Source organism: Nyctibius grandis, chromosome 5, assembly GCF_013368605.1.
Source record: "Nyctibius grandis isolate bNycGra1 chromosome 5, bNycGra1.pri, whole genome shotgun sequence".
NCBI lineage: Eukaryota > Metazoa > Chordata > Aves > Nyctibiiformes > Nyctibiidae > Nyctibius > Nyctibius grandis.
Window position 1 is genome coordinate 73,610,505 of NC_090662.1, and position 22,669 is coordinate 73,633,173.

The window sequence follows — 22,669 nt, forward strand, 5'->3', positions numbered from 1 at the left end:
ACATGCTAAGGGAAAAGGGTACTTTTTCCAGAGCTCGGTTTGGACAGGTTTTTTTTTTCTTTCCTTATTTTTAGTGCTGTCTAAGAGGATGCAGGCTAAGGAAGGAGGCAACTCTTTATCGCTTCCCTCGACTAATATCTATAAAATGAAGCAGGAGGCTCCCTCCCTCTGGGAGGATGACACCGGCTGTGATGCAGTGGAGCAGCCGCATGCCAGCGCTGTTGCTTTCACCCATTACCACCCGTAGGATCCCCTTTCTCTGGTAACAGCTCTGTTGCTGCTGACGCTTAGGATTTAAAGGAGGAAGATGCACTCAGGCCCTGCCTGAATTCTTAAAGGGAATCTCCTCCAAGAATGCTTTTCCTGGAGAGGTACGTGGCCAGGTAGCATCCTTACAGGATTAGGTTTGCATTCTCCTATATGCAGGACTGAAAAATGCAATTGCTAATGTAGGCAGCTGTCACAGCACTCATGATGAGGACTTTTCAGAAACTGTTAAGCACGAGGGAAGCCAGGATGCCAGGTTCTTCACCTGCTCTGTGCTCTTAGTGTTAGGCCCGACTTCCCCTTAGTTATTTTTCCTGACAAGTTACACAGTACAGAGAAAATTCATTGTCTATCCAGGTCGAGTAGCTGTATAACATATGTTCTGCTGCTCCTCCTCAGAGCCGACAGCACGTTCACACTCCCGCTGCGGTAACTGCCATGCTATTCCTTACCTCAGCGCTGCCCCCAAAGAGCTGGGGAGGGGTCACGGTTCTGTGCCAAGGGGAGCACCGTAGGGTGGGTGAGGCACCTTTGACAGTGTGTAACACCACGTGCGGAAAGAGTCAGAGGCTACCGAAAGCTACGTTCATGATCAACGGAAACTGAAAGCAGCAGCTGCTACCACGCTGGGCTCCCAAGGCGGGATTTCTTTGTCAGAGGGCCTTTTTCTGGTGTTATTTTACGCACACGTGGCTTGTCTGTGCAGGAGGTGTGACCTGCTCATCTCGGAGGGCCCTCCATCCAGGGCTGGCATCGCTCTTTGCCAAAGCAAGCAATACAAGGAAGATCTCTAGGAGACTGGTGGTTCTGTCCGTAGTTTATAAACAGCAGAACCTCTGGGTCTCTAATTGAGATTGGGGCTAACAGGTTTGCAGTGTAATTAAAAAGCCGTGATGAAGTGTCACAAGGCTGGTTTTGTAAGCTATGGATGGGAGCCAATCTCCTGTGTCCCGAAGTCCAGTGGTCACTTTCCATATATTCATTTCTCTTTTGGCCTCAAGGGAGAAATCCCTGCGGACTGGCCTTTTGACACCAGACAGACCCCTCCCAGGTAACTGCAGCTTTCTCCCACTACTATCTGAAAGCAAGACCAAAAGGACACGAAGAACTGTAGGGTTTGAAACGCCCCCAAGGAACTGCCAATCCACTGAGCTGCACAGATGAAGGAGCGAGCTGTCACTCCTGCCACCTACAGCACAGCCTCCCATCCCTGGCCTCCATGCACTGCGCAAGAGGAAATCCCGAGGCCCACCACCCCCCTGTTGCCATAAGAGGTCTGCTTTACTTCAACCACCTCACAAACACCAGAGTCTATCCTTTGTTCTGAAAATGGTTTGGTGGCAGGAAAATTAGAGTCAGTGTTAGGGGTTTCCCCAGCTGGGATTTCCCATGACATCCTGTGTGTTTTCTGCCTGTTGAAAAAAAGGCAAAGTCTCATGATTTCTCTCACAGTCTACATAACGACAGCAGTGCTGCTGACTGGATGTAATTCCTCCGGGCTTCAAGCTCTTGATGTTTACTGGAGCCAGCACTTACCACGGAAGCTGAACGTCCGCCCTTTTCAGACAGGAGATACCCAGACAAGATGCCTTTTCTTGACACACGAGCTGGTGAGTTTGAACCTCTGAATCCTTCCAGTCCATTTGAGGGGCACAGCTCTGGAGCTGCACGTCGCTTAGCTAACCTTCCTGAGCTGGCACAGTGCAGATGAGACAGGGGCATGGAGTGGTGAAGGCTTAAAACAACACAGAAAGTCAGCACAGAGGCACTGATGTCATTCACTCCTTGTTTTACTAAATGCTGCTACACCAGCATCAGATGCTCACGCTAGTACTGCAGGCTAAGGAAGTGAGCTACAGGTACAGAAACAAAATCCCGGTTCCTACAATTAAATTTACATTCACACCTTCTTGGCTATTTATTGTCATTTCTCTTCACAGAGACTCTGAAGAAACAATGTAAAATACGGAGAACAGAGGACCATATATTGGGGCTGTGTCAAGATTGATTCGTTTGTATCTCAGCTAATTCAGATGGGCTCTGAGTGGTCCAGCAAAAGAGAAATTGAAGTCAGGCCCTTGAACACCTAGCTTTTTATTTCACCTCTGGATCACCTTCCCTCAGCTCCCGGCTTCCTCTTTAATCATCAACCCTAGGACTGAATGCAAGGGAAACAAACGGTATCTCCACCACCAAAAAAAAAAATAATTAATGACTTTATTTTTTTTTTTTTTTTTTTTTAGTTCAGTTGGCCATCTGAGGTGCTAAAATCTCAACACCAACGAAGCAAGTGTGCATAAAAACAAACGAGAAAACACAACCAAACAGAGGAAAACAGGCTGGAACAGAATTGGTTTTTTTACAGGTAGGGTATACGCTTTTCTGTTAACACTCCATACATGCCAACCGTAAAAGCCTTGAATAATCTGAATATCAGAGTTCACTTTCATACAAAAGGGAAGATGCCAAAGCAGATCCCTTCACCTGGATTAGACTTCATACACGCACGCATGCACGCACAGATACGGAGTATTTAAATAACTGCAATGCCATCAGAACATGGCATCCTCCCCTTCACATCTGCTTTCAGCGACATCCTCATCTGCCCGGCTACCCTGCCTGTAGCAGTACTCTAAGCAATCCAAAAGCAGGAACTTTTGGAAAGCTTCTCATCTCTGTTTTTTTGCAACGGTCGAGAGCCAGCGATCTCTTTCTCTGTCAACTATATATACAGGCTGGTTTTTAGTATGCTTTAGAGTTCTCTTTATTGCCGACAGTGACGACTGAAATTCCCATAAAGCCATGTTGTGGCTTTTCAGTTTGTAGGCAGGAGATTTTGTAATGCAACACCTTTCTCATCCACTGGTGTCTGGTGTAAACACTTAATTGAAAACTCAATTTAAAAGAATGTTAACCCAACGAGGTGTAGCTGTGAACATTTTAGGTACAGCTGCTAAGAAAATGGAACTGCCGGCTGCTCTGGATCATACAGTCTAGACCACTTATAATACTTCATAATGTTCAGGATCAGGATGTATAAAAATATTAAAAACCACCAGAGTGCACGCAAATGTGGTGACTAGCTCTATGCAAGCACCGTGTTCTAAGAGAGGCCTAGGCATTGCACAAAACTCAGACTCTTTACTGTGGGGGTAACCCAAGGATCCATTGGTGTCTTTACATACAAACAAATATTTACATAAAATGCAGAGACGGATAGAGAGAAAGACAGACTTTTAAAACTTGCGGTTTGCTCTAAGATATGTTCAGCAGCGCAGTTTGTAACGTGCCCTAGCGAGACCATGGGGTATTGGTTAACTGAAAGAAGGAATATGTCTGGAAGTTGGAGCTGAAATGTCACCTCCCCATGCATAGTTCTTTGAAGCTCAGGATTTTACAGCCATTTGTGAGTTTTAATAAAAACACGGTTAAAAGGAACAGAACAGTTAAAAAAAATTGTACTGTGAAAACAGCAGATTGGTTGTTTTGGCAGCCCTCACTCCCCCATCCCCATTTGCCTCCCAGGTGTTTCCAGGAGGTGGTATCCCCCTCCCTTCCCCGCAGGGGACTGAAGTGCTTGCCCCATCCTCAGTGTGCCCATTTCAAAATGAAGGCAGGTTAGGTTCCAAGCTCGGCTGTCCTCCTACCTACTGCAGGGAGGAAGTGGCCAGCGCCTGGTACGGACCTTGTCACATGGGGACAGATGCCCTCGCGTGCCCACTGCTCGGAAGCTGAGGGCCTTTTTGCTCCCCTCGTGCGTGCAATGGACATATGTCACTGAATGCACATGGCTGAGTCATGTGCTGCTGCCCACCCGGGCAGCACAAAGAGCTACAACATCCTACTTGGATTCTGATATAAATAAGGAATCTTGTGGTCACAAGAGCCTTCTTCAGCTTTAAAAATATAAAATTTGAATTAAAAATATTCAGATAGTTAAAAAACCCAGTATCTCATATGCAAGTCATATTCTTAAAGTGCAACTGAACAGCAAATACAAGTTGTGCCTTTTTCAACCATTCTGATATTAAAAGGACATTTAACACTCCCTTTGATGTATTTTTTATGAATTTGTGTGTGTGATGTTAGCTCTTCATTTTCATTCTCAGTGCTGGAGGCCTTCAGCATAACCTAAAGAGTTCAGTTTCAGAAGATGTGGTTTTCCCCTGCAATAGGGTGTTACACCCTCAAGTGGCATCACTCTTCGGCATTGCAAAGATCTGGCCAGCATTCACCAGCATGAAAGGGAAAAGTAGCAATCTGGGATTTCTTCTTCAGGATTCCTTTCTGTTCTACAGTTCACATTCAATGATCTTTTGTTAAAAGTTAGGTGTGGTCCATATACCTAATGCACTACAATATGGACTGAGGCCAATTGTCTGTGCAAGACAGTTCACAATAAACTATGTATCTAGCTTCCCTCTTTCTTCCCTCTTCCTCTCCAGCATCCCCTGGCCCCTCAAATGCAGACTATGTAAACTACCGTTGCCAGCTGGACTTGTGTAGCTGGCCCCTGCACTGGCAAATGGGGGGAATTCTGTTTGGTGGACATCCTGTCGGTAAGCCAACACTCAGTGATGCTGGTATAGCAGCTACCACTTGCTAACATGCACAATTAAGAAGTAGCACTGCAGCTGCTTCTCTGCTTGGTTTCACGAGCATCTGGATTAAATTTGTAATGCCTTAGCAGAAAACACTAGGGGGGATAAAAAGGGGAACACTTGAGGCAGAAAAAACATGTTTCCACAGTTAACAACCAGCACCGCTCCAAGTCTCTGGGGACAGTCCTACCCATTCTTCCTCAGCCCGAGGGATGCTCCTGAGTCAGAGGTGAATTCAAATTGTAGACCCTGGCTTACAGAAGACCTCTTTGAAGGAGATAGAGAGCTAACAGCAAGAAACCATGCTAACGTCTGTCCTGGGGCAAAAGATTAAAGGATGTTGCTTGGGTACCTTGCACCAACAGCGTAAGTTCAAGCTGAAAGAGTCAGTACGCTGTATGAATATTCTTGGGAATGGGACACTTTCTCAAGGACATTGGGAGCAGGCTTAGTACTTCTTTAACAAGAAAATAACACAGTCAGCATCCCAAGGGGGAAAAAAACTCTTAACACATCACGTGAATGATGGGACACATACCTAATGCACCGTGCTATTTCAGCTCTGCGGGACAAGTTAAGGACACGGTGTGCTCAGGGAATCTGTCAAACACTGAATGGTGCTGAACTGCTCAGTGCATGTCCTGCTCATTGCTTAATGGATGCTTACAATGAGTACCCTCCCGGCTGAAAATCAGCAGCTTCACTAGCTGAGCCGAAAGGAGCTTCTTCCAACAGATCCAGCAGGAAATGTGCTATTTTTGTTTGCATGGAAGTCCCTCTAGCTGTATCTCAGGAGCATGAGGGTCTCCTCTTTCAGTGAGAGACACATACAGGATATTTCTACCTCGTAGTTTTGGCTTTCTTGTTATAAAAATGTAAAATTTAAATAAATTACAGGTGTATTAGTCCAACAGAGGGAATCTGGGATGCAGAAGAAAAGTATGCTAGGAACACAAATAGATTCTTACAACTCCATGAGTGCGCAGGATTTTGTCCTAAAGGAAAAGTTCTAGAGCAGGATGCATCTGTGGGTCCATAAAGGCTGCCCTTGCTGTGAAGCAGGGACCAATCTGCAGTAGTGTCTTTCTCTAACAGAGTTAAAACACTCCTTCCACAATCAAATATGTGTAACAGTCAAATTATTAATAAGAACACTAATAAATAGCCAGAGGTAACAACGTCCAGTAATTTAGAAGTGGAAGTTGTAGGATGCAGCAGGCACACACACCCATCACTCGTCCATTTTTTTCCTAAAAGATACAAAAATGAATCTTCTTTCAAGTATTAAAAAAATAAGTTAATTGACATGAAAGGGTCAAAGTGACTGAGGGCCCAGGCAGGTCTTAAGCTTCGTTTTCAATGTGCAAAAACAAACTACAGAGGAAAAAAATAAAAACACTGAAAAGTCTTAATGGTGGTTCGGTCACTTAAGGACTTCTCCCTTTTAAGGGCCTAACAGCCAGGGAACGCCGCCTGGTAACACTCCTGCCCCAGCACACACTTATCACTGTCCCACGGTCAGTATTTTCCAGTGTCAAAACAGTCACAACAAAAACAGAACAAAGCAGCCCACCAGCCTCTGAGCTGTGGCCATGAAGACTAAGGCCAGCAGTAGCTGCCTCTCCAGTGTGTAGCAAAGCAGAAGGGCATCTTCCCTCTCTCTTCTTCTCCGTCTTTTTCCCCACAAGATGATGATGATTTAGGAGGCTGTGATAGGGAGAGAGTCCTCTGATGCCCAAATCTCTAAAAACCAGGAGGCAGAGAGTTCCGTCACACGTACTAGTAGTATCTTCTCTGTCTCGTATTTCTTCATATCCATGCATAATGATCAACTGCAGATTTCTTTGGTGGGGAGGAAGACTAAAGCAAAGAAGGTGTTGCCCTGGGCTTCTGGGGCTCTCTTGGACAGCTGACTCCACCATACAGGCTGCTACAGGCTGCTGTGGTTTTCCAGAGAGGGTTGCAACTTCCCTCCCTTTTATTAGAACTGCTGTAGTAAAAATGGGAAAGGAATGGACTGCCATAAATCCAGTGTAGTTAAGGGTACTTCTTCCCTTAACCTCCTTCCCCACACATGGATTATTCCTCTCCCTCCTACCACACACACAAAAATATGGCCCATTGTATAGGACCTCAAGGAGACTCCACAGTCTCAACTCATTATCTTCAACTAGGCTTGCAGACTTGTAAAACTTAAGCTTCTGGAACCAACAAACTTATCAAAAAGCTTCTGAGTGCTTCAAACCAAATCCCTGCATGCTGTCGAACCCTTTGGAGGTTTCCCCTTCAACATCTTCCCATCCATGTAATTCTGGCGAACTCAGGGTAGGCCAACTGGACAACACAGACCAGCAGAGGTAAATGTGTTAAGCTCAGGACCAGTTCAAGCTATAACCTTTGGAAAGCATGACTGCCTCCAGGTCCTTGTCTTCTTCTTTTTCTCGAAGCCGTTGCTCCTCAAGGAGAGCCACAAGAGAATCTCTCTGCTCCACTACTTCTAGCATCTCGTTCAGGATCCTCTTCTCCTCTGAGAGCTCCTCATCTGTCTTCAGATGATCTACAGAGATATCAGAAACTATCAGCATACACAAGGCTAGAAATACACACATACAACGTATGAAATGTTCCCTTTTGCTCTCACCTTCTACTGCCATTCTCTCCCGGAGTTCCTGCTGTAATCGACTCTGCCTGTCTTCCAGTTCTAGCTCCCGAGCACTGAAAGGGAAACATAAGGAATCCAAGTACTGGGTATATTAAAACGCTCCATACATTGCTTCATGTCCATTCTCAGTTTCTGCTCCCCCTCTAGATATCTGCTATGCATTTTACCAATCTGTTTTGGAACAACTCTTAAAATACCTAAGATATATAACTATATTTTTTAAAGATTAAATGTAATTTCAGCATCTCACATTCTTTGCCTTCAGCTAGGAAGTACAATACAGAAGATTGAGCAGATTACAGGTGGGATTAAATCTAAAATGGTGTGAAGGAACAAACAAATCTGCAATACCTCTATGTATCTCCTGTCACTTCCCACTCTAAACGACAAAGTTACTTACCGACTAAGGACATGTCAGGGCATTGCCTTTTCAGATACCAATGCAGACAACACCTTGGGGCTTTTCTGACACAGGCACTAAGACGATCAGCTTCCACACTGCCTGGGTCAGCTGACGTACTCAGAAAAGAATTTCAGTGAATTTGCAGCATGGGGACTGAGAAAGCACCCAATTTCACTAACAGGAAAAAAGCCTTATCATTTGAGCCCAAATGAGAGGCACTGGAGTCCCACTACAGGCACAGGGACGCATGTCAAAGGTGACTGAATTAAACACTTTTGGCTACACATAAAAGCGGACTCTACCAAAACCGGAAGTCATCACACATTATTTCTGCATAGCCTGAAAACACTTGCATGAACATGTTTTATCCAAGAACAGCTTGGAAAGGGCTCAGAACTTTAAACACGGATCCGTACTTCCGTATGTGCACAAATAATTGGAACTTTCATTCCTTATTGCTATTATTCCTTCTTCTACCACTCTTCTGAAACGTACTTGGATTCATATCTCAGCCAAGAATCAGCCTAAGAGACTGCTGACCTCCTGGCATTATAAGGAAGACGGTACTGACAGATATTCCAATACTATTTGTAACATAATCCCATTTTGGAAGCTTTGCACATTCACTCACAATATCATCAGTTCGGACTCGTAGCGAACCAAGGCATTCTTCTCCTGCACCAGCTTGAACCACTCCTGCATCAGCTTGGGATCATCCTTCTTACCCATGCCTGCCAAAAAAGAAACCAGGTAAGTTTTCACCCTGCAATCCTTACAAGCCCAAACTGCAAAAACAACAATGGGGCAAAATGTGCAAAGAAAGCCGAGCAAGATGCTGCCAGAGCACTCCCAAGCCGGGTCCGTCAGTTTGCCTAGAGCACACAGAAGAGTGGAAGTCACCTCCAAAAGGATTCTCTTATCTTTGGAGCCTGATTTTTTCTTTTTTTGTTTGGCTTTCTGATTTTCCTGCGATTGCTTGTTTCTTCCTCACTCTTACTGCAGAAAGCCCAGATTTCTGTAAGTATTTCACTTTTCCTTTCATTAGAAGAGCTTTTATAGATCCTCATGCTACCTACTTAAATGTATGCTCATCAGAAACGGATTCAGTTGCCACTCCACGTGTTTTACCTTTATTTTCTTCAATTGCATGTCCTCAGTCTTTTCTTTTACTGGCCAAAAGTAACATCTTGTCTTTTCTTTTTTTCAATAGCTAAATAAATCTTTTCTGACTGCTCCCCCTAGCCACATTTCTTCTCTCCATCTTGAAAATCCCCTCTGCACAGTGAACACAGAAACTACTTCTACTGTATTGCACATCAGCGCTGGAAAGAAAAAGAATCCCAGACACATTTGCTAATATCAAAGCAGAATAAAAATACCTTGGGCCCTGGCCACCTAGTACGGAACTCTTAGCTGGTATTTCATTTAGTTTAAAACCAACTCCTAAACTTACTCAGTAGTCCACTGATGAATCTCGTATCTGTCAGGAGTTATGTGGAATAAATTGCAGAATGCTGTTTCCAAAGCCTTCTGTTGATATTTATCAAATGCAAGACACTACCAGGGAAGCTCCTCCTAGCAATCTCCTGGTCTGGACTACTGATTCCACACTGAACTACCTTCACATGAATCCTGTGACTTCTATCAGAAGCCATCAAGGACACTAGCAATGCACCTGCCTGCATGAAAGTAGAGGCAGGAGCAAGGCCTCCAGTCAAGCTCAACAGTATTTTCGGGTCGCTGCATCCTATCAGCTTGCACTGCATGTAGCCTAGGCATCCTAAAGTAACTAACATCCCTGTCTATGTTTGTTATTAAGGGTACATGCTATCTACATCAAGAGCAAAAACTCTCAAATAGTCATTTTGATGCTAAAAATAATCAAGCAGCAAGTTTACTATTCAAACTCTGGGCAACACCTCCCAAATACCACATTAATGGCTAATTAATTCAGACCAGTGCCCTGCCTCCATCCTTAGGATCTCAGAGAAGTGCTGTACTGGAGCTAAACAAAGGAGAGCCTACAACTCCTATTAAACTGAAGCTTAGGCTCAGAATACCTGCCTCTGAAAAATCATACTAGCAGACCCTCGGGGAATACCAGACCCAGTTGTACCACCCTAAGAGCCTCCAGCTCTGTGGACATTATACCAGTGTGTTGCTCAGTTCCAAGCATTCCTTTCTGAGCGTCTCTGCACAATATGCCCATGTGGCCACAGGAGAGGGAGACCATACATGCAGATGTCCAGTGCTGTGGCGCCATGAAAGCACTGGGAAGTCTCCCCATCCGTTCCGATGCCAGGATGTATAGAAAATAAATGCCTCTAAGAAAAAGCCAAAACCACAATGCTACAGACCTATGAAATACATAAGTATTTTTAAACAGCCAATGAGCAGAGAAATAATGAGAGGATTGGAGAGGGAGCACTGACAACTGATGTGAGGGAGCACCATGGAAAGCAGAGTAAGTAGTTAGCAAAATTACACCATGAACACACATAAACAGCCCCTTCCCCCATGCCTTGGCAATGGAAACTCTGTGGCAAACTCCATTTGGGACAGTTAAAGAATGCACTCAGCCAGACAGATGAGGGAAAACTGGTCTAGCTTAAGGTTTGTTGGCTTTTAAAGGATTTGCAAACCAGTCCTTATAAAGACACAGTATTCCTTTAATCCATATGTACTAATTAGAAGGCCATTTAAGGAAGGAGATTTTCTTCCCTTACCCCACCTTTCAAACATCTTTCAGGAGGAACAGAGAAATTGAAGCCACCAAATGAAAACAGAAACTTTCGAGTGTGACGTTACTGCTCCCACCGCTGCTGCCCAATGTCCCTCCCAGTCGCTACCCCTCCTAGCACAGCTGGGACTAGCAAAAGGGATACTGTACCTTTAATAACTTGCCACAGGCTCAGAGAAGCTGAGGTTACCAGGTTGCTACTGAGAAGGTTGGTTTGGGGACACAGCAAGAAAAGGGCTGGGGGCCTTATGTTCACTAGCTGACTAGTGCTGCTACGACAACCCAGCTGTGGTCAAGGAGAATGGGGAGCATGTGAGGTTACGTTACCTTCGTGGGCACAGCAAGGGCAGAAGGAGAGAGGTCTACGACGTGGTGTCCCGGCATTGGGCTCAACTTCAATAGGACCAAACGAGGAAGAGGAAGAGGCAGGAAAGGAAGAGGAAGTTGGAAGTGGAACGGAAGAGGAGGAAAGGAGTGAAATAAAAGACAAGCAAAGGACAAAAAGCATAAAAGTGAGAAAGAAAGGAAACAAGAAGAAAAGAAAAAATACAAGAAAAGGAGAAGCAGACACAAGGGATACAGTCTACAGATGAATAATGCCCCTAATAAGCACAGATAACAGGTAAGAGGTAGGCTGAGGTACTGGTGAACTCTTACTGAGCTGTACAAACACCAGGCAGGACGTTATTGTTACTGTACTTTTTCCTAACTTACATTCATCAATCACATTATCTTTAACCAAAACGTTTGTGAACATGTCAGGACAAGCAGAGATAAATATTTAACTCCTGCTGACAAATGTCAAATTTCAAGGAGGGTTACAAAAAGTCTTGCCTGCGTGCGTAAGACACCAGCTGTAAGCAGCCACCCTACCTTAAAGCTTTATCAGGACCATGCTCTTATCACCATGGCAGCATCCATTGATGGTAAAAGTGTCCTAATGCAAAATAATTTCTTCAGACAGGGAACATCACAGGGAGAATCTGATTAATGTGGAACCAGCCTGCCAGGATCTGCTGTGTCACGTATGGTGAGTACACATGTACTCAACTGGACTGTTGTGCTTAGAGGGGAAAAGGCTTTTATATGGATGAAAAAGTGATTGACACCAGGGTTTGCGGGGGCGATGCCCAACTGAGGGCTTTGCAGAGTTAAAATGGTAAATTTAAAGCTCTCCCTTGACATTCTCATTTCACAAAGCATTTTAAAGCTTACAAGTCCTGTTAGTATCAATGACTTATTGAATCTTTTTCAACTTTTCTGTCAGCCAGTGAAGGACAAACATTTCTCATCTCCAAAATGGTTCAGCTGTTTTAACACTGAGAATTTGCTTTTCAGCTGTACTTAACATTACAGAGATAAACAGTAGGAAATAACCAACATCACTAAGAGTTACAGGAGAACATATGCACCACACGAAGGTGATGAGCCTGAAACATCAGAGCTAGCAGAATGGAACACTTACTGCTCTCAATGCACAACCGCACTTATAAAGGGGAGGCGTTTCCGTGTTGGGAAAAGGCATAAACTCCACAACAATAATATGGTAAGAATAACAGTTATTTTGGAGAAGTCAGCAGAGCTTGATATGTGTGGTTCAGAGACAGCTTTACAGAACTAGACTACCAGCAAACTGGGAAGGCTTTAGAAGGGACCATCACAGAACTAGACCAGCATACGAAGGACACACTGGAGCAAGGGGGAGAGCACATCGGCTTCAAAGCCTGTGTCTGAGCCGTGCAGCTTTCTCAGACAGAAAGAAACCTCTGTACTGGGAGCAGGGAGAGGCAACATTAGGAGAGGTGCCACAACTGGCCATATGACAGTTACAAATAAAGCACCGTACCAACATTAGCTGACAGTATCAGAACCTTAATTATAGTTGTTCAGAATTCTCCAATTTCTTCATTTAAAATGAAAAAATACTAGAGCTTTTTTTTTTTTTCCTACAACTGCCATTTCAGAGATTAGGTTACAAAAGCAAAAACAAACAAGAAAAACCCCAAACCACAGAGGCGCTGTGAAGAATAAGCTTCCACACAAAGGAGAACATTTAGTGCAGGATACCTATGATATTTTTTATTTCACATCCTATCTTATTCAGCATGAATTCTTCTATATATGCTTTAATACTCTAACTTGGTGCTGGGGAGATCTGGAGACAGACATTTAACTATATGGAAAAATCCACTTCAGTTTTTCAGGGTTTGAGATTTCATTCAGAATTGTATGTATGGGATGTTGGTAACTCAAATGCAGCTCTGTTTACACATTTCAAACCATGGACATATAGACTTGGTGAAGAGTTCCTAATCTGCCATACTTGATCTGAAAATAAATACCTGGTATGTGAAAATGCCATTCATCTTATTGTGACATGACCATAAACTACTAACTTTTGTCATCAGTGAGCAAATGGTCTGATCCTAGGAGAGGATACTGTCTTTGGTCTCCAGTAAAAAGCCACAGGACTTACATGGCAGAAGGCTGTAATCCAGAACCAACTCCCTGCAATTGTGTTTTCTTCCTTTGCTCTTAGTTGTGCTATTTTTTAACAGAAATATTATCCTCCCACTCTTGTCTAAGGAAAACATGTCCTTGAATCAAGTTACAAAGTCCATGGTATCTACCATAGTTCCGCTACTGGAAATGTTACCATTGCTTTTCAGTAAGGTAATGAACATAACCTGTACTACTAAGATCCCTTCCAGTTATTCTAGATGTAAATTACAGTTGCATCAGTGAATACAGGTTATATGATCACTACAATTGCCTTGGAAACAACTTCTGTCCAGCCCAAGATGATTAGCAAGGCTTTAAAAAGTGTTCCTTATGTACTAGAGGCCCTAAACAGCGATGGCAGAGTAAAGTGCAACCTGAAAACTTACCTCTTACAGTTCTCTAAAGCTGTGAAAACTACACCAATTATTATACTCTAAAACACATATCATGCAGTAGAATTTTAAATATATTTTTAAAAACTTCACTAAGGTGATAGTCATGAAAACTGGCTCCCCAACCTTGCTAATAGAGAGTATCGATACATGTGGTACAGATACTACAAGCAGACTGAAATAGAATCTTTCTAATTTTACGAGGAAAACTATTTTATCATATTTCCTAAAATGGAGAAAGATTTTTCACTGACAGTAACAAATCTTTTAAGGATATTCCATGTCAGCCATTTAGTTATCCCTTTAGATGAACTCTTTCAAGAAAAGGCATCTTAACTGTTTCAGAAACAGAGATCCAGGGGAAAAAAAGATCACCTGATAAATGGAAAAAGCATTCCTTCAGCCAGCTGTTAAGTCTAGGCAATGAATGTATCATCAGATCATTCACATTACCAACGTTAATTTAAAAAAAGATACAACTTCAGAGCAAGAGCTCTCACTGCGTACATTTATGTTTAAAGACAATCCTGGGAAAAGGCTGAACTCCTCGTCCAGTACTATTAAAAAGGAGAACTATACAATACCCTGGTTCACAATATGGTGTTGAAAACCGTCTCATCTACCTTGGCCTTATCACTTGTCCGATTACGTAATGGAAATCCTTCATGTCTTCTTATTTCTCTCAAAGCCATCACTAGTCCTACAGTATATAGCACTATTACTGTATTATTGTTTAGAAAAGAGACATCACCACCTCATGGGCTCATTAAATTAAAAACACAATCATCACTGCAAGACAATTTTCCTGGCCATGGAGTGAGGGACAGATGGGAAAAACTCTTTTGATAAGCAAATTAAAAAAACAAAACAAAACAATCTCCTTTCCGTTTAAGTCTCCTCCACCACCGAAAAACCCAGGCCAGGTATGGCGACACAGGTCTTCATCTACAGCATGGGAAGAGTGCTGGCTGGAAGCAGCAATACAAGCTACCCACTGCCCCACTGAAGTAGTTTCCTCAGAAGGAGCTGCAGGATACAAGAAGAACCATTTCTGTGACCATTCACTTCTTAGATTCCCTCTGTGCTGTCAGCAAGAGTCTGAGGTGTGACTATAGCTTCTGGACAGAAAATTATCACTTTTTTTTCCCCCAGAGAGGCAAAATCGCCAACAAACTCTGTTCATCACCAGTTGTTCCTTCTCAACACCACAAGCCAACTTTTCCGAAATGCACGTAAAGCCTTCAAAGCAGAGGTCAGCAGCCTCAATAGCAAAGATGGCAAGCAGAGGCATTCAGAAGGGCACATGGGGTGACTGGTACAGAGCCAGGAGCTGCAGCTCATTGAGGAAAGGAGCAAGCCCCAGCTCCTGAGCACACTCAGCATCCTGGAGAGGTCGAAGCTCTGCCTTGCAGATTAGCCACATCCCATCAATGAAGTGACTGGAATCATCTCATCTCTGTGAAAAGAAGCCGTTCCCAGATCCTTCTGGGAAATCTTTCATGCAGCCACAACAAGACCTTGTTTGCCATAGTAACCTTGAGAGATTGCAGACTTTGCTTCAGTGGTGGAAACCAAGAGCCAGGCCAGGAATAAATACCATAGCTGCAAAGCATCTTCAAAACAAGGAACAGAAATTGTACAGCCACCATGAAAATATACCTTCCTTTTCGCTGTATGTTGTTCTTTGTTACACAAGCTACACTGGACTGTTGTCTTCTACTTTTCATTTTCCTATTGTCTAAAGAGCAGTACTTCAGATTGGTTTTGTCCTTTTCTGCTGCAGCTACATAACACTTCTTCATAATCTGAAGCACAGTAGTAAAAATGATTGATCAGGATGAAGAAAGCACAGCAAAAAGTTTGGGGTGGCAGACACCATTATCCCCAAGCTACAGCTCACATTGAACCCCTTCACTATTTGCCCATGTTCTGTGGTATGAGAGCTGTGATGATTTCTGAGAAGTGGTGAGCCACTGCAAATCAATGAGACTAGAACAGATATACCACAGACCAAGTTGGATCACACCCTTTGCAAGCTTTGCATCTGAAGACTTTGATTTCTATACTGCTGACTAACCAGGGCAGTTTGGAAATCAGCAACACTGGGCAGGAAATCCAGCTCTGAGGCTAATCTCTGCTCTCATGCACCATTATGCCAGCACTTGACCTCACAAGCAAAGAGCATGATATTTTAGAAATTCTTATTCTACTAACAACTTCCATCACCCATTTAGCAAGCAGACCAAGAGCTCTAATTTTAACTCAGTGCTTAAAATAAGGATCAGTCCAAAAGATATCAGTAAGGCAAACTGTACACTGATGATAGGAAATATCCTTTTTCCCACCATTTAAAAATCAGTTATGGTCAAAAACCTGAGTATTGAAAAATAAAGCATTCCAACTTTACTATTTGGTGAAGTTGTTCAACAGCAGTGTTGTAAAAGAGCAACAACACAGAAAGCCACCTCTTGGAAATGAGCATCCACCTAACAGCAGGTATTTATATAAAGCTGACAGCAAGGATTCTGACAACTATCCCATAAGCACATCACCCTGTGTCTGACTTAACAGTTTACTAGAACTGTGTCAAAACCAATATCCTTTGAAGTACCATCACTAGAAGAAACATGGGGAAAACTCAGACAACTGAACTGTCATGCAAACTGAACCACACCTTTATTTATCCAGAAGAGAGAAGGGGAAAAAAAAAAAAAAAGGGTGGGGAGGGGAAAGAAAACTAGGGAAAGCAATAGTTGGAGCAGAATATACACACAAATGACTGCACAGAAGTCTGCTTCTACTAGACCTCAAGGCACTTCAAAATGCCGTCAGAATTAGTACAGTCCTGCACTGGCCCTGTCTCCCAAGACTGTTAGTTTCTGTGTGCAGTTGTGAGAGGTTTGCAGAAAGAAGCAGGTAAATGATTTCTTGCTTCCAGTACCTAAGAAGTACTCTAATTATACTTATCAAGTTCTGCTTATCAAGTGCTCTTTCCTGCTCCAAGCTTGCAGCAAAGAAAACAAGTTACCAATTCACTTCAGTGTGAAAAGCAGCTGCAGACTGCGAAAACAATGTTTATCTTACAACTCCACTCCTCCTCCAGGAGAGCTGTGTTTACCAATCACAAGAAATAGGACTGTTCCCACTTGAGTATATCACACTCCAGCCCTGCAGAGTTAGATCTGCAGGACTTTAAAGGACATAGTCAGCTCAAGTATTTTAAATAAGTTAATAAAAAGTGAAGTTGTTGTAGAGTGTGCTTTAAACAAAGTGGGAAGGATTAAAAAACCCCCACAATCGCACTTTTCCCCCCTGCCTGTTTACCTGAATGTTCATAAGGCTCTTGTCAAGAAGGGAGAACATATGTCTGAAATCAGCTCTATCAAACATACCAGCTCTCTTCCTTACATCCTTCTTGCCTGTCTTGGCATACTCCAGCCAAGAGCAAAGCAAGACGGGACTGTGGGGCTGTTTCCTCAGTGATTCCCTGCTGGGTGCAAGGAAAAGGAAGCTGCTCATTTGAACACAACGGAGGTACTTTCCACAGGCAGACGAGGAGCAACTGGGACAAGGAACCAGTGGGTAAGGAGGAACTGAGTCTGGGATTAATTAAGCAAAGAGACTAAGAATGAAAACTACTAAAGGAAAAGAGACAGAGAGGAGAGGGGAAAAGGGGTAACGGATGAAAGGAGAACGCAGAAGATATGACCTATAAATTTCCAGACAAATAATACTGGGTAGAAGAGGGAGCAGAGCCCAAAAATTCTGGGAGAAGGCCAGAGGCAGGGACGGAGACTATGGGGACTGAGTCAGTGGGAAGACCAGAGCAGGAGTGAAAGACTAGGAACAGCTAGTGGGAAGGACCAGGAGGTCTGAAGGGTAGAATACTAGTATTTCTTTGTCAAGAGGGTAGGTGTAAAATTAAATGCCTGAGAAGCAGAAACTGGGACTGAGAATGAAAATGGAAGTGCGGTAAGGAGCTTTGGATGGAAAAAGACAGGATTAGAACAAAGACTGTCTGGAGAGGGGGAATAAAAGGGACAAAGAGCGTATATCCACCAGACCACTGCATCCTTCCAGTGCCTGGCTCAGAATCCGTGTTTTCAAGCCTCACCATTCCACAGCTGCCAGCAAACATCTGTGAAACCCACTGACCGTGTCCCATTTCCTCTCCATAAGGATCTACACAGAGAATGACAACCCAGCGTTTCTACCAGTTATTCCATAAGGACAAGAGACAGAGCTCTCTGCAGTGGATCTAAAGGTTATAAATCTGTTGCTATATCGACATAATACAAAATCTTAATTTCAGTTGACTTTGCAACCTTTGCAATGTTCTTTTAACATAATCGCATATACGATATACACATAGGAATTATTACTCAGAATTGAAATGTGACCATCTGTAGCGTGAAATGAAACATCTGCTTTACAGCAACGGTACATGACATTTTAGAACAGGAAGAGAGGATTATGGCATCTGAGCAGAGCAACGGAGGTAGTTAAGATAGCAATCTGTAATCCTGCAAACTGGAACTTGACCAAGGATCTCAGAAGTTACCACTCCCTTGCAGAAAGTTGTTGCGCAATCTGTAACAACTAAATGAAAAGCAACTCTCATTCATGTAAAGAAAATCCAGAATAAATTAATGCCCTAATCATTCAAAAATTATTACCAACTTACAGATAACTTTTCAAAGTATTTTGCAATTTTGCTTATCATTCTACTGACAGCATGAGTTGTGCCTATGCCTCAGAGACACAAGCTGCCAGTAGAATAACTATGCAGCCACCCTGGCTGCTTATAGCACTCAGCAGGACCACGCAGCCACCCAGCACTGCAGGGATTTTAATGGCACTCCACCCAGATGCAGCATCCCGCGCAGACATGTTAATTTTGAAGCCGAGCTCTAAATCTGCCACTGAACAGTGACAAGTATCATCAGAAAAATTTATCCCTTCCGGCAAAAGTGTTCTGGCAGCCCCAAAAGCACATATAAAGCAAATTACAGAGGCAACAAAACATTACTATAAAGCCACATATTCCAAGGCAGGCTATACTGGCTCATTGCATTTAAAGGGATACTGCCCAATACAGTTTTTTAAAGTTTGTTTCAAAAAAGGTATTTTTGAGATGAGCAGAGACTTGATACAGTTTTAAAATATATCAACCATTTTTAAAAAACGTGAACATTGTCTCTGACTGTTGGAAGCCCAAGTGACTGAATCACCATATAAATAAAAGTAGCCTGTTACAGAAGATAAAAAATGGCTACTCTGGGGTGACTGTCTGAGTTCAGAGAAATGGAAAAAGCCCAACACGCAAAAAAAGATAAACAGTAAATTCAATTTTCAACTAAAATTTTCTGCAACACAATGATATTTTAAGTGACAGTGCCCCTTTAAGTAAAGATTATTTTGCTTTTCTTAAAGCCACTATTAGTGATTTTGATGGGATCGCTGTCTCTAAAGAGGCATTAGGAGGAGAAGCAGGAGGAGGGAGAGGTATAGTGGAAATAGCATTAAATAGGGATAAGGGTGTGTTAAGTGTAATTCAGCATCAACCCTTTTACAGCTCCTACTCTATGCACATATGAGTATGGGCCAGCCCTTATGGACATAACTAGGAAGAGGGTTTCAATGTCTTTCTGCAGAAGATACCCCGGGAAAGAATGCCAGAGGGACTGAATAGTGAAAGACACACAGGGCTAGCGGAGGACTAATGCATCAAAATTAGCACAGGGCAACTGGGCAACAAATAAGGTCTACTAAGGAGAAAAGTCTTCCATTTTGAAACTTGCACGTACGCGAATATTCTTAACTCAGGTGGATGTTCTTCAGTAAAAGCCTATTGTGCCAGGACAATCTGAAGTCATTCCCAACAGACAGCTACAGATAGATACTATCTGGGACAGCCTCCCCCAGAGGAGGAGAAAAAATTACAGTGAAAAACCTGGGCAAGATTATGTTTGAAGGATCGAATACAGAACACAGTGAAATCAGGGGAAGACTTCTAGTGATGTATCTTGGATCAGGCCTAGAGTGTGTGGATCTTCCACTCTGCGGAGCTGGACTGAAATGCACTCCCTCAACAAAAACACAGCTTAGATCAAGCAACTTTATACTCTGAAAGACAAATGAAATGAAACCCTCAGATGACAAGGCAACTGTGCAGAGTTTGCTTTCTCTTGGATTTGCTGACAGATGTGTTCATTTTATAAGAACAGATTTAGGGTGATTAAACTATCAAAGGGAATTTTAATTTTCAAGATGGGTAAATGCTAAACAAATGCCATTTGCAAGCCAAAAGTTGTCCACCTACTAAGGGATTCAGGAAGTATTAAAGAAATGCAGAATGATGGTGCAGAGTGATGACCAGATTATAATCACTAAGTGAAAAAAAGAGCTGAATACTGTAACATGTGTTTAGCACTAAATGGGATATTAAAAAGAAAAAAAAACAACATAGCAAGAAGCTTATTAGCTGTGTAATGATGCAAAGTGGGCTGACTGGAAACTCACAACAGATTCCAGCAAAAATGACTGGAACTCTTAACAGTAGATTCTCTCCTGACCTTACAGTTAAGACAAAACAAGAAAGAAGAAGTATCTGTCATCTACAAGTGTTTCCAAAGTCCCTTGAGGGAGCATTTTGTTTTCGTGAGATCATCAACACACTCTGGCTTTTTTGGAAGAAGCAAGCAAGCCTCAGGGGGGTAAGAGGGAGGCAGTGGCATGAGTAATCCTTCACAGTGCTGTTAGCTCTTGGGAGCAGGTCAGTTCTGCTGTCCTCTTCATGTTACAGTATTTTCCTACAGAGGATTTCGATGGTAGAGTTGGACTTCGAAAGGGACAAGCAAAAAAAACAGAACGGCTTTCCACTGCTAGCAGGAAAGGTGGCTGGACTGAAAACAGTAAGTACATTTTGAAATAATCAGCACTGTGGAAAACAGAAGAGGAAGCCTTACACATGGTTTGTGAAGCATGCCAGGATCTCCTCTTCCTGAGCTGGAAAAGGGGTTCTGCTATAGCCAGTCATGTGCAAGGGCTGATTCTTCTTGTTTATGAGCCAAGGATGGGAGAAGTAGGTGAAGGGAAGGGTGGGGAGGAGTGTCAGCAGGGTTAGTGCCAGCAGGAGGTTCAGCTATACATACCACCCAGATGCAAGTCGATGAGGTCACTGTAATAAGACTCTCCCCAATAGTCTACAACAAGGAATTCGTGAAGACAGAGTTATTGAATCAGATAGCCACCCTAGCCCCACACAATCAAAGCAATATATGAGAAAAAGACATACAGACAGAAAAAAAAAGGCAAACAAGAAACATGCAGCTATACACGTGGGCACATATATATATATAAATTATGTGTCTCTTTCTCTGTATATATACATATATGTACACACACACACACACATATATCACAAACATATATATTGGGAAGATGAGGAGAAAATTCCCAGCAGGCAGGCAAGGACTACCAAGGGAAAAAAAAAAATCAAGATGTCTACACAGAGACACTTTACCTATTTCAGTCTGCACCAGTACCTGACACTCACATCTTTCCTGTTCTTGCTGAGAAAAGCAGAACTAATCTTGTCTCTTTCATGCTGAGCAGTATGTCAGAAGGAAACAGTGTCATTTCTTAGGCCAGCTGCAGGGAAGGTGCAAGGGTTGATTTCTTGGAGGCGAGTGAGTGGAGGATGTGTGTGTATGGCACACGGGTGGAAGGCACTGACTGAGCACTGACACGAAGGGCAAACACCTAAGTGTAGAAAGATGGGTCTGTGTGTTTCTGCTAATGCGGTATCTCTGCCTGAGAAGAACCTGCACAAGAGTGTGTGGACCAGACACGTGTACGTCCACAGCTACTGGAGACAGGTACACCATGAGTCTAGCACTGTGTAATGTTTCCATGGGGAAGAGACAGATGGGAGTATTGAGAGCACTATTTCTCACTGCATATGATTTACTTGATGTAAAGAGGTGGCTCTTAAATTTTTCAGTATTGATCTGACAGTAGGAGACATTTTCCCAGCTCTTAAAAATGATTAGCAAAGTTTATGCTAAAGGAGGATAAGGGAGGGAAAAACAGCATTCCAGAAATTTCTGATTTGACATATTTTTAAGGTAATAATTGGAAAAAAAAAAAACAAAACAAAAAAACCCGAAAAATCCACACAGGAAATCAAAGTCATAGTATGTCCAAACAGGCGAATGCACTATAATACAAAGTACTGTTACATTCATAGCAATCCCATTCAATGTGTATCTTGGGACCCCGCAGAAAAATGGGAAAATTCTTCATTGAGATCATCCTACTTTATCTTTGCAGTGAAATACCATGATGCAAAAGAAAGGGGGGGAGGGGGGAAAGGAAAAAAGGGATGACAAAAGCTTAGACCATCTGTATATGAGAAACTTGCCACCTGAAATAGAGCTTACATTGTCACTTGAAATAGGGCTTACATTCCAACTCATTCACTCATGCTATGAATGCAACTATCAAGGGCTGGGATTTTCAAAGATAATCACAGAGAACATATTAAGGCAATTAAGTAATCACAGGGTGTGAGATCATTTTGTGAATCAGAAATTAAATGTTAGATTAAGCATTCAGCTTTTAAAAGAATAAAAGACCAACTGCATCTTGCCTGAGGCTGAGCCAATTTAAAAAGGAAAAGACAAGGAGGTAGCCAAGAAGGTGCAATTATTTTGTCAAAATTAAAGTCGACCATGACTTCCAAAATGTTTCTGAGTCTGATTAGTTGAAGAACTAGTATCATCATATAAATATTCCAACTTGACACTTATCAGATAATGAGTGAAATTCCTGGAAGAGTATTGAGCTGTCTGTACTTATTGTAGGATCTAAATTAACTGTAATCTCTCAGGAAGACAGCAGGGCATCGCTGTCAAGAATTTGACAGTCTTCTCAGTATAAGTCACTTGGCAAGAACGTATTAAAGATGATGCAAAATGAATGGAAAATAGAAGCAAAATTATTCTAAGTAAACAAATTCTTACCTACAGTACTGGTTTTTGTTTCCCTCCCCTACAGAGAGGGAAGCTGAATAATGCACTCATTACAGAGTGGGTTGTT

The 22,669-nt window shown here is 42.7% G+C and overlaps 1 protein-coding gene across 7 annotated transcripts in view; it reads right to left on the reverse strand.

Moving 5' to 3' along the window:
- Positions 1-2,485: 2,485 nt before the first annotated feature.
- Positions 2,486-22,669, reverse strand: part of MICAL3 (microtubule associated monooxygenase, calponin and LIM domain containing 3) — a 165,315-nt gene continuing 145,131 nt past the window's right edge. For 4 of the 7 annotated variants that reach the window (XM_068402371.1, XM_068402370.1, XM_068402368.1 and 1 more), the window contains 4 exons: positions 11,001-11,066; positions 8,565-8,664; positions 7,510-7,583; positions 2,486-7,425 (listed from right to left, as the gene is read on the reverse strand). In XM_068402371.1, the coding sequence (XP_068258472.1) occupies positions 7,241-7,425; positions 7,510-7,583; positions 8,565-8,664; positions 11,001-11,066 (425 nt within the window). In that variant the 3' untranslated portion in view covers positions 2,486-7,240. Of the gene's footprint in view, positions 7,426-7,509; positions 7,584-8,564; positions 8,665-11,000; positions 11,067-20,721; positions 20,773-22,669 lie in introns of all 7 variants that reach the window. The other 3 variants (XM_068402372.1, XM_068402367.1, XM_068402369.1) reach the window with 3 other exon arrangements.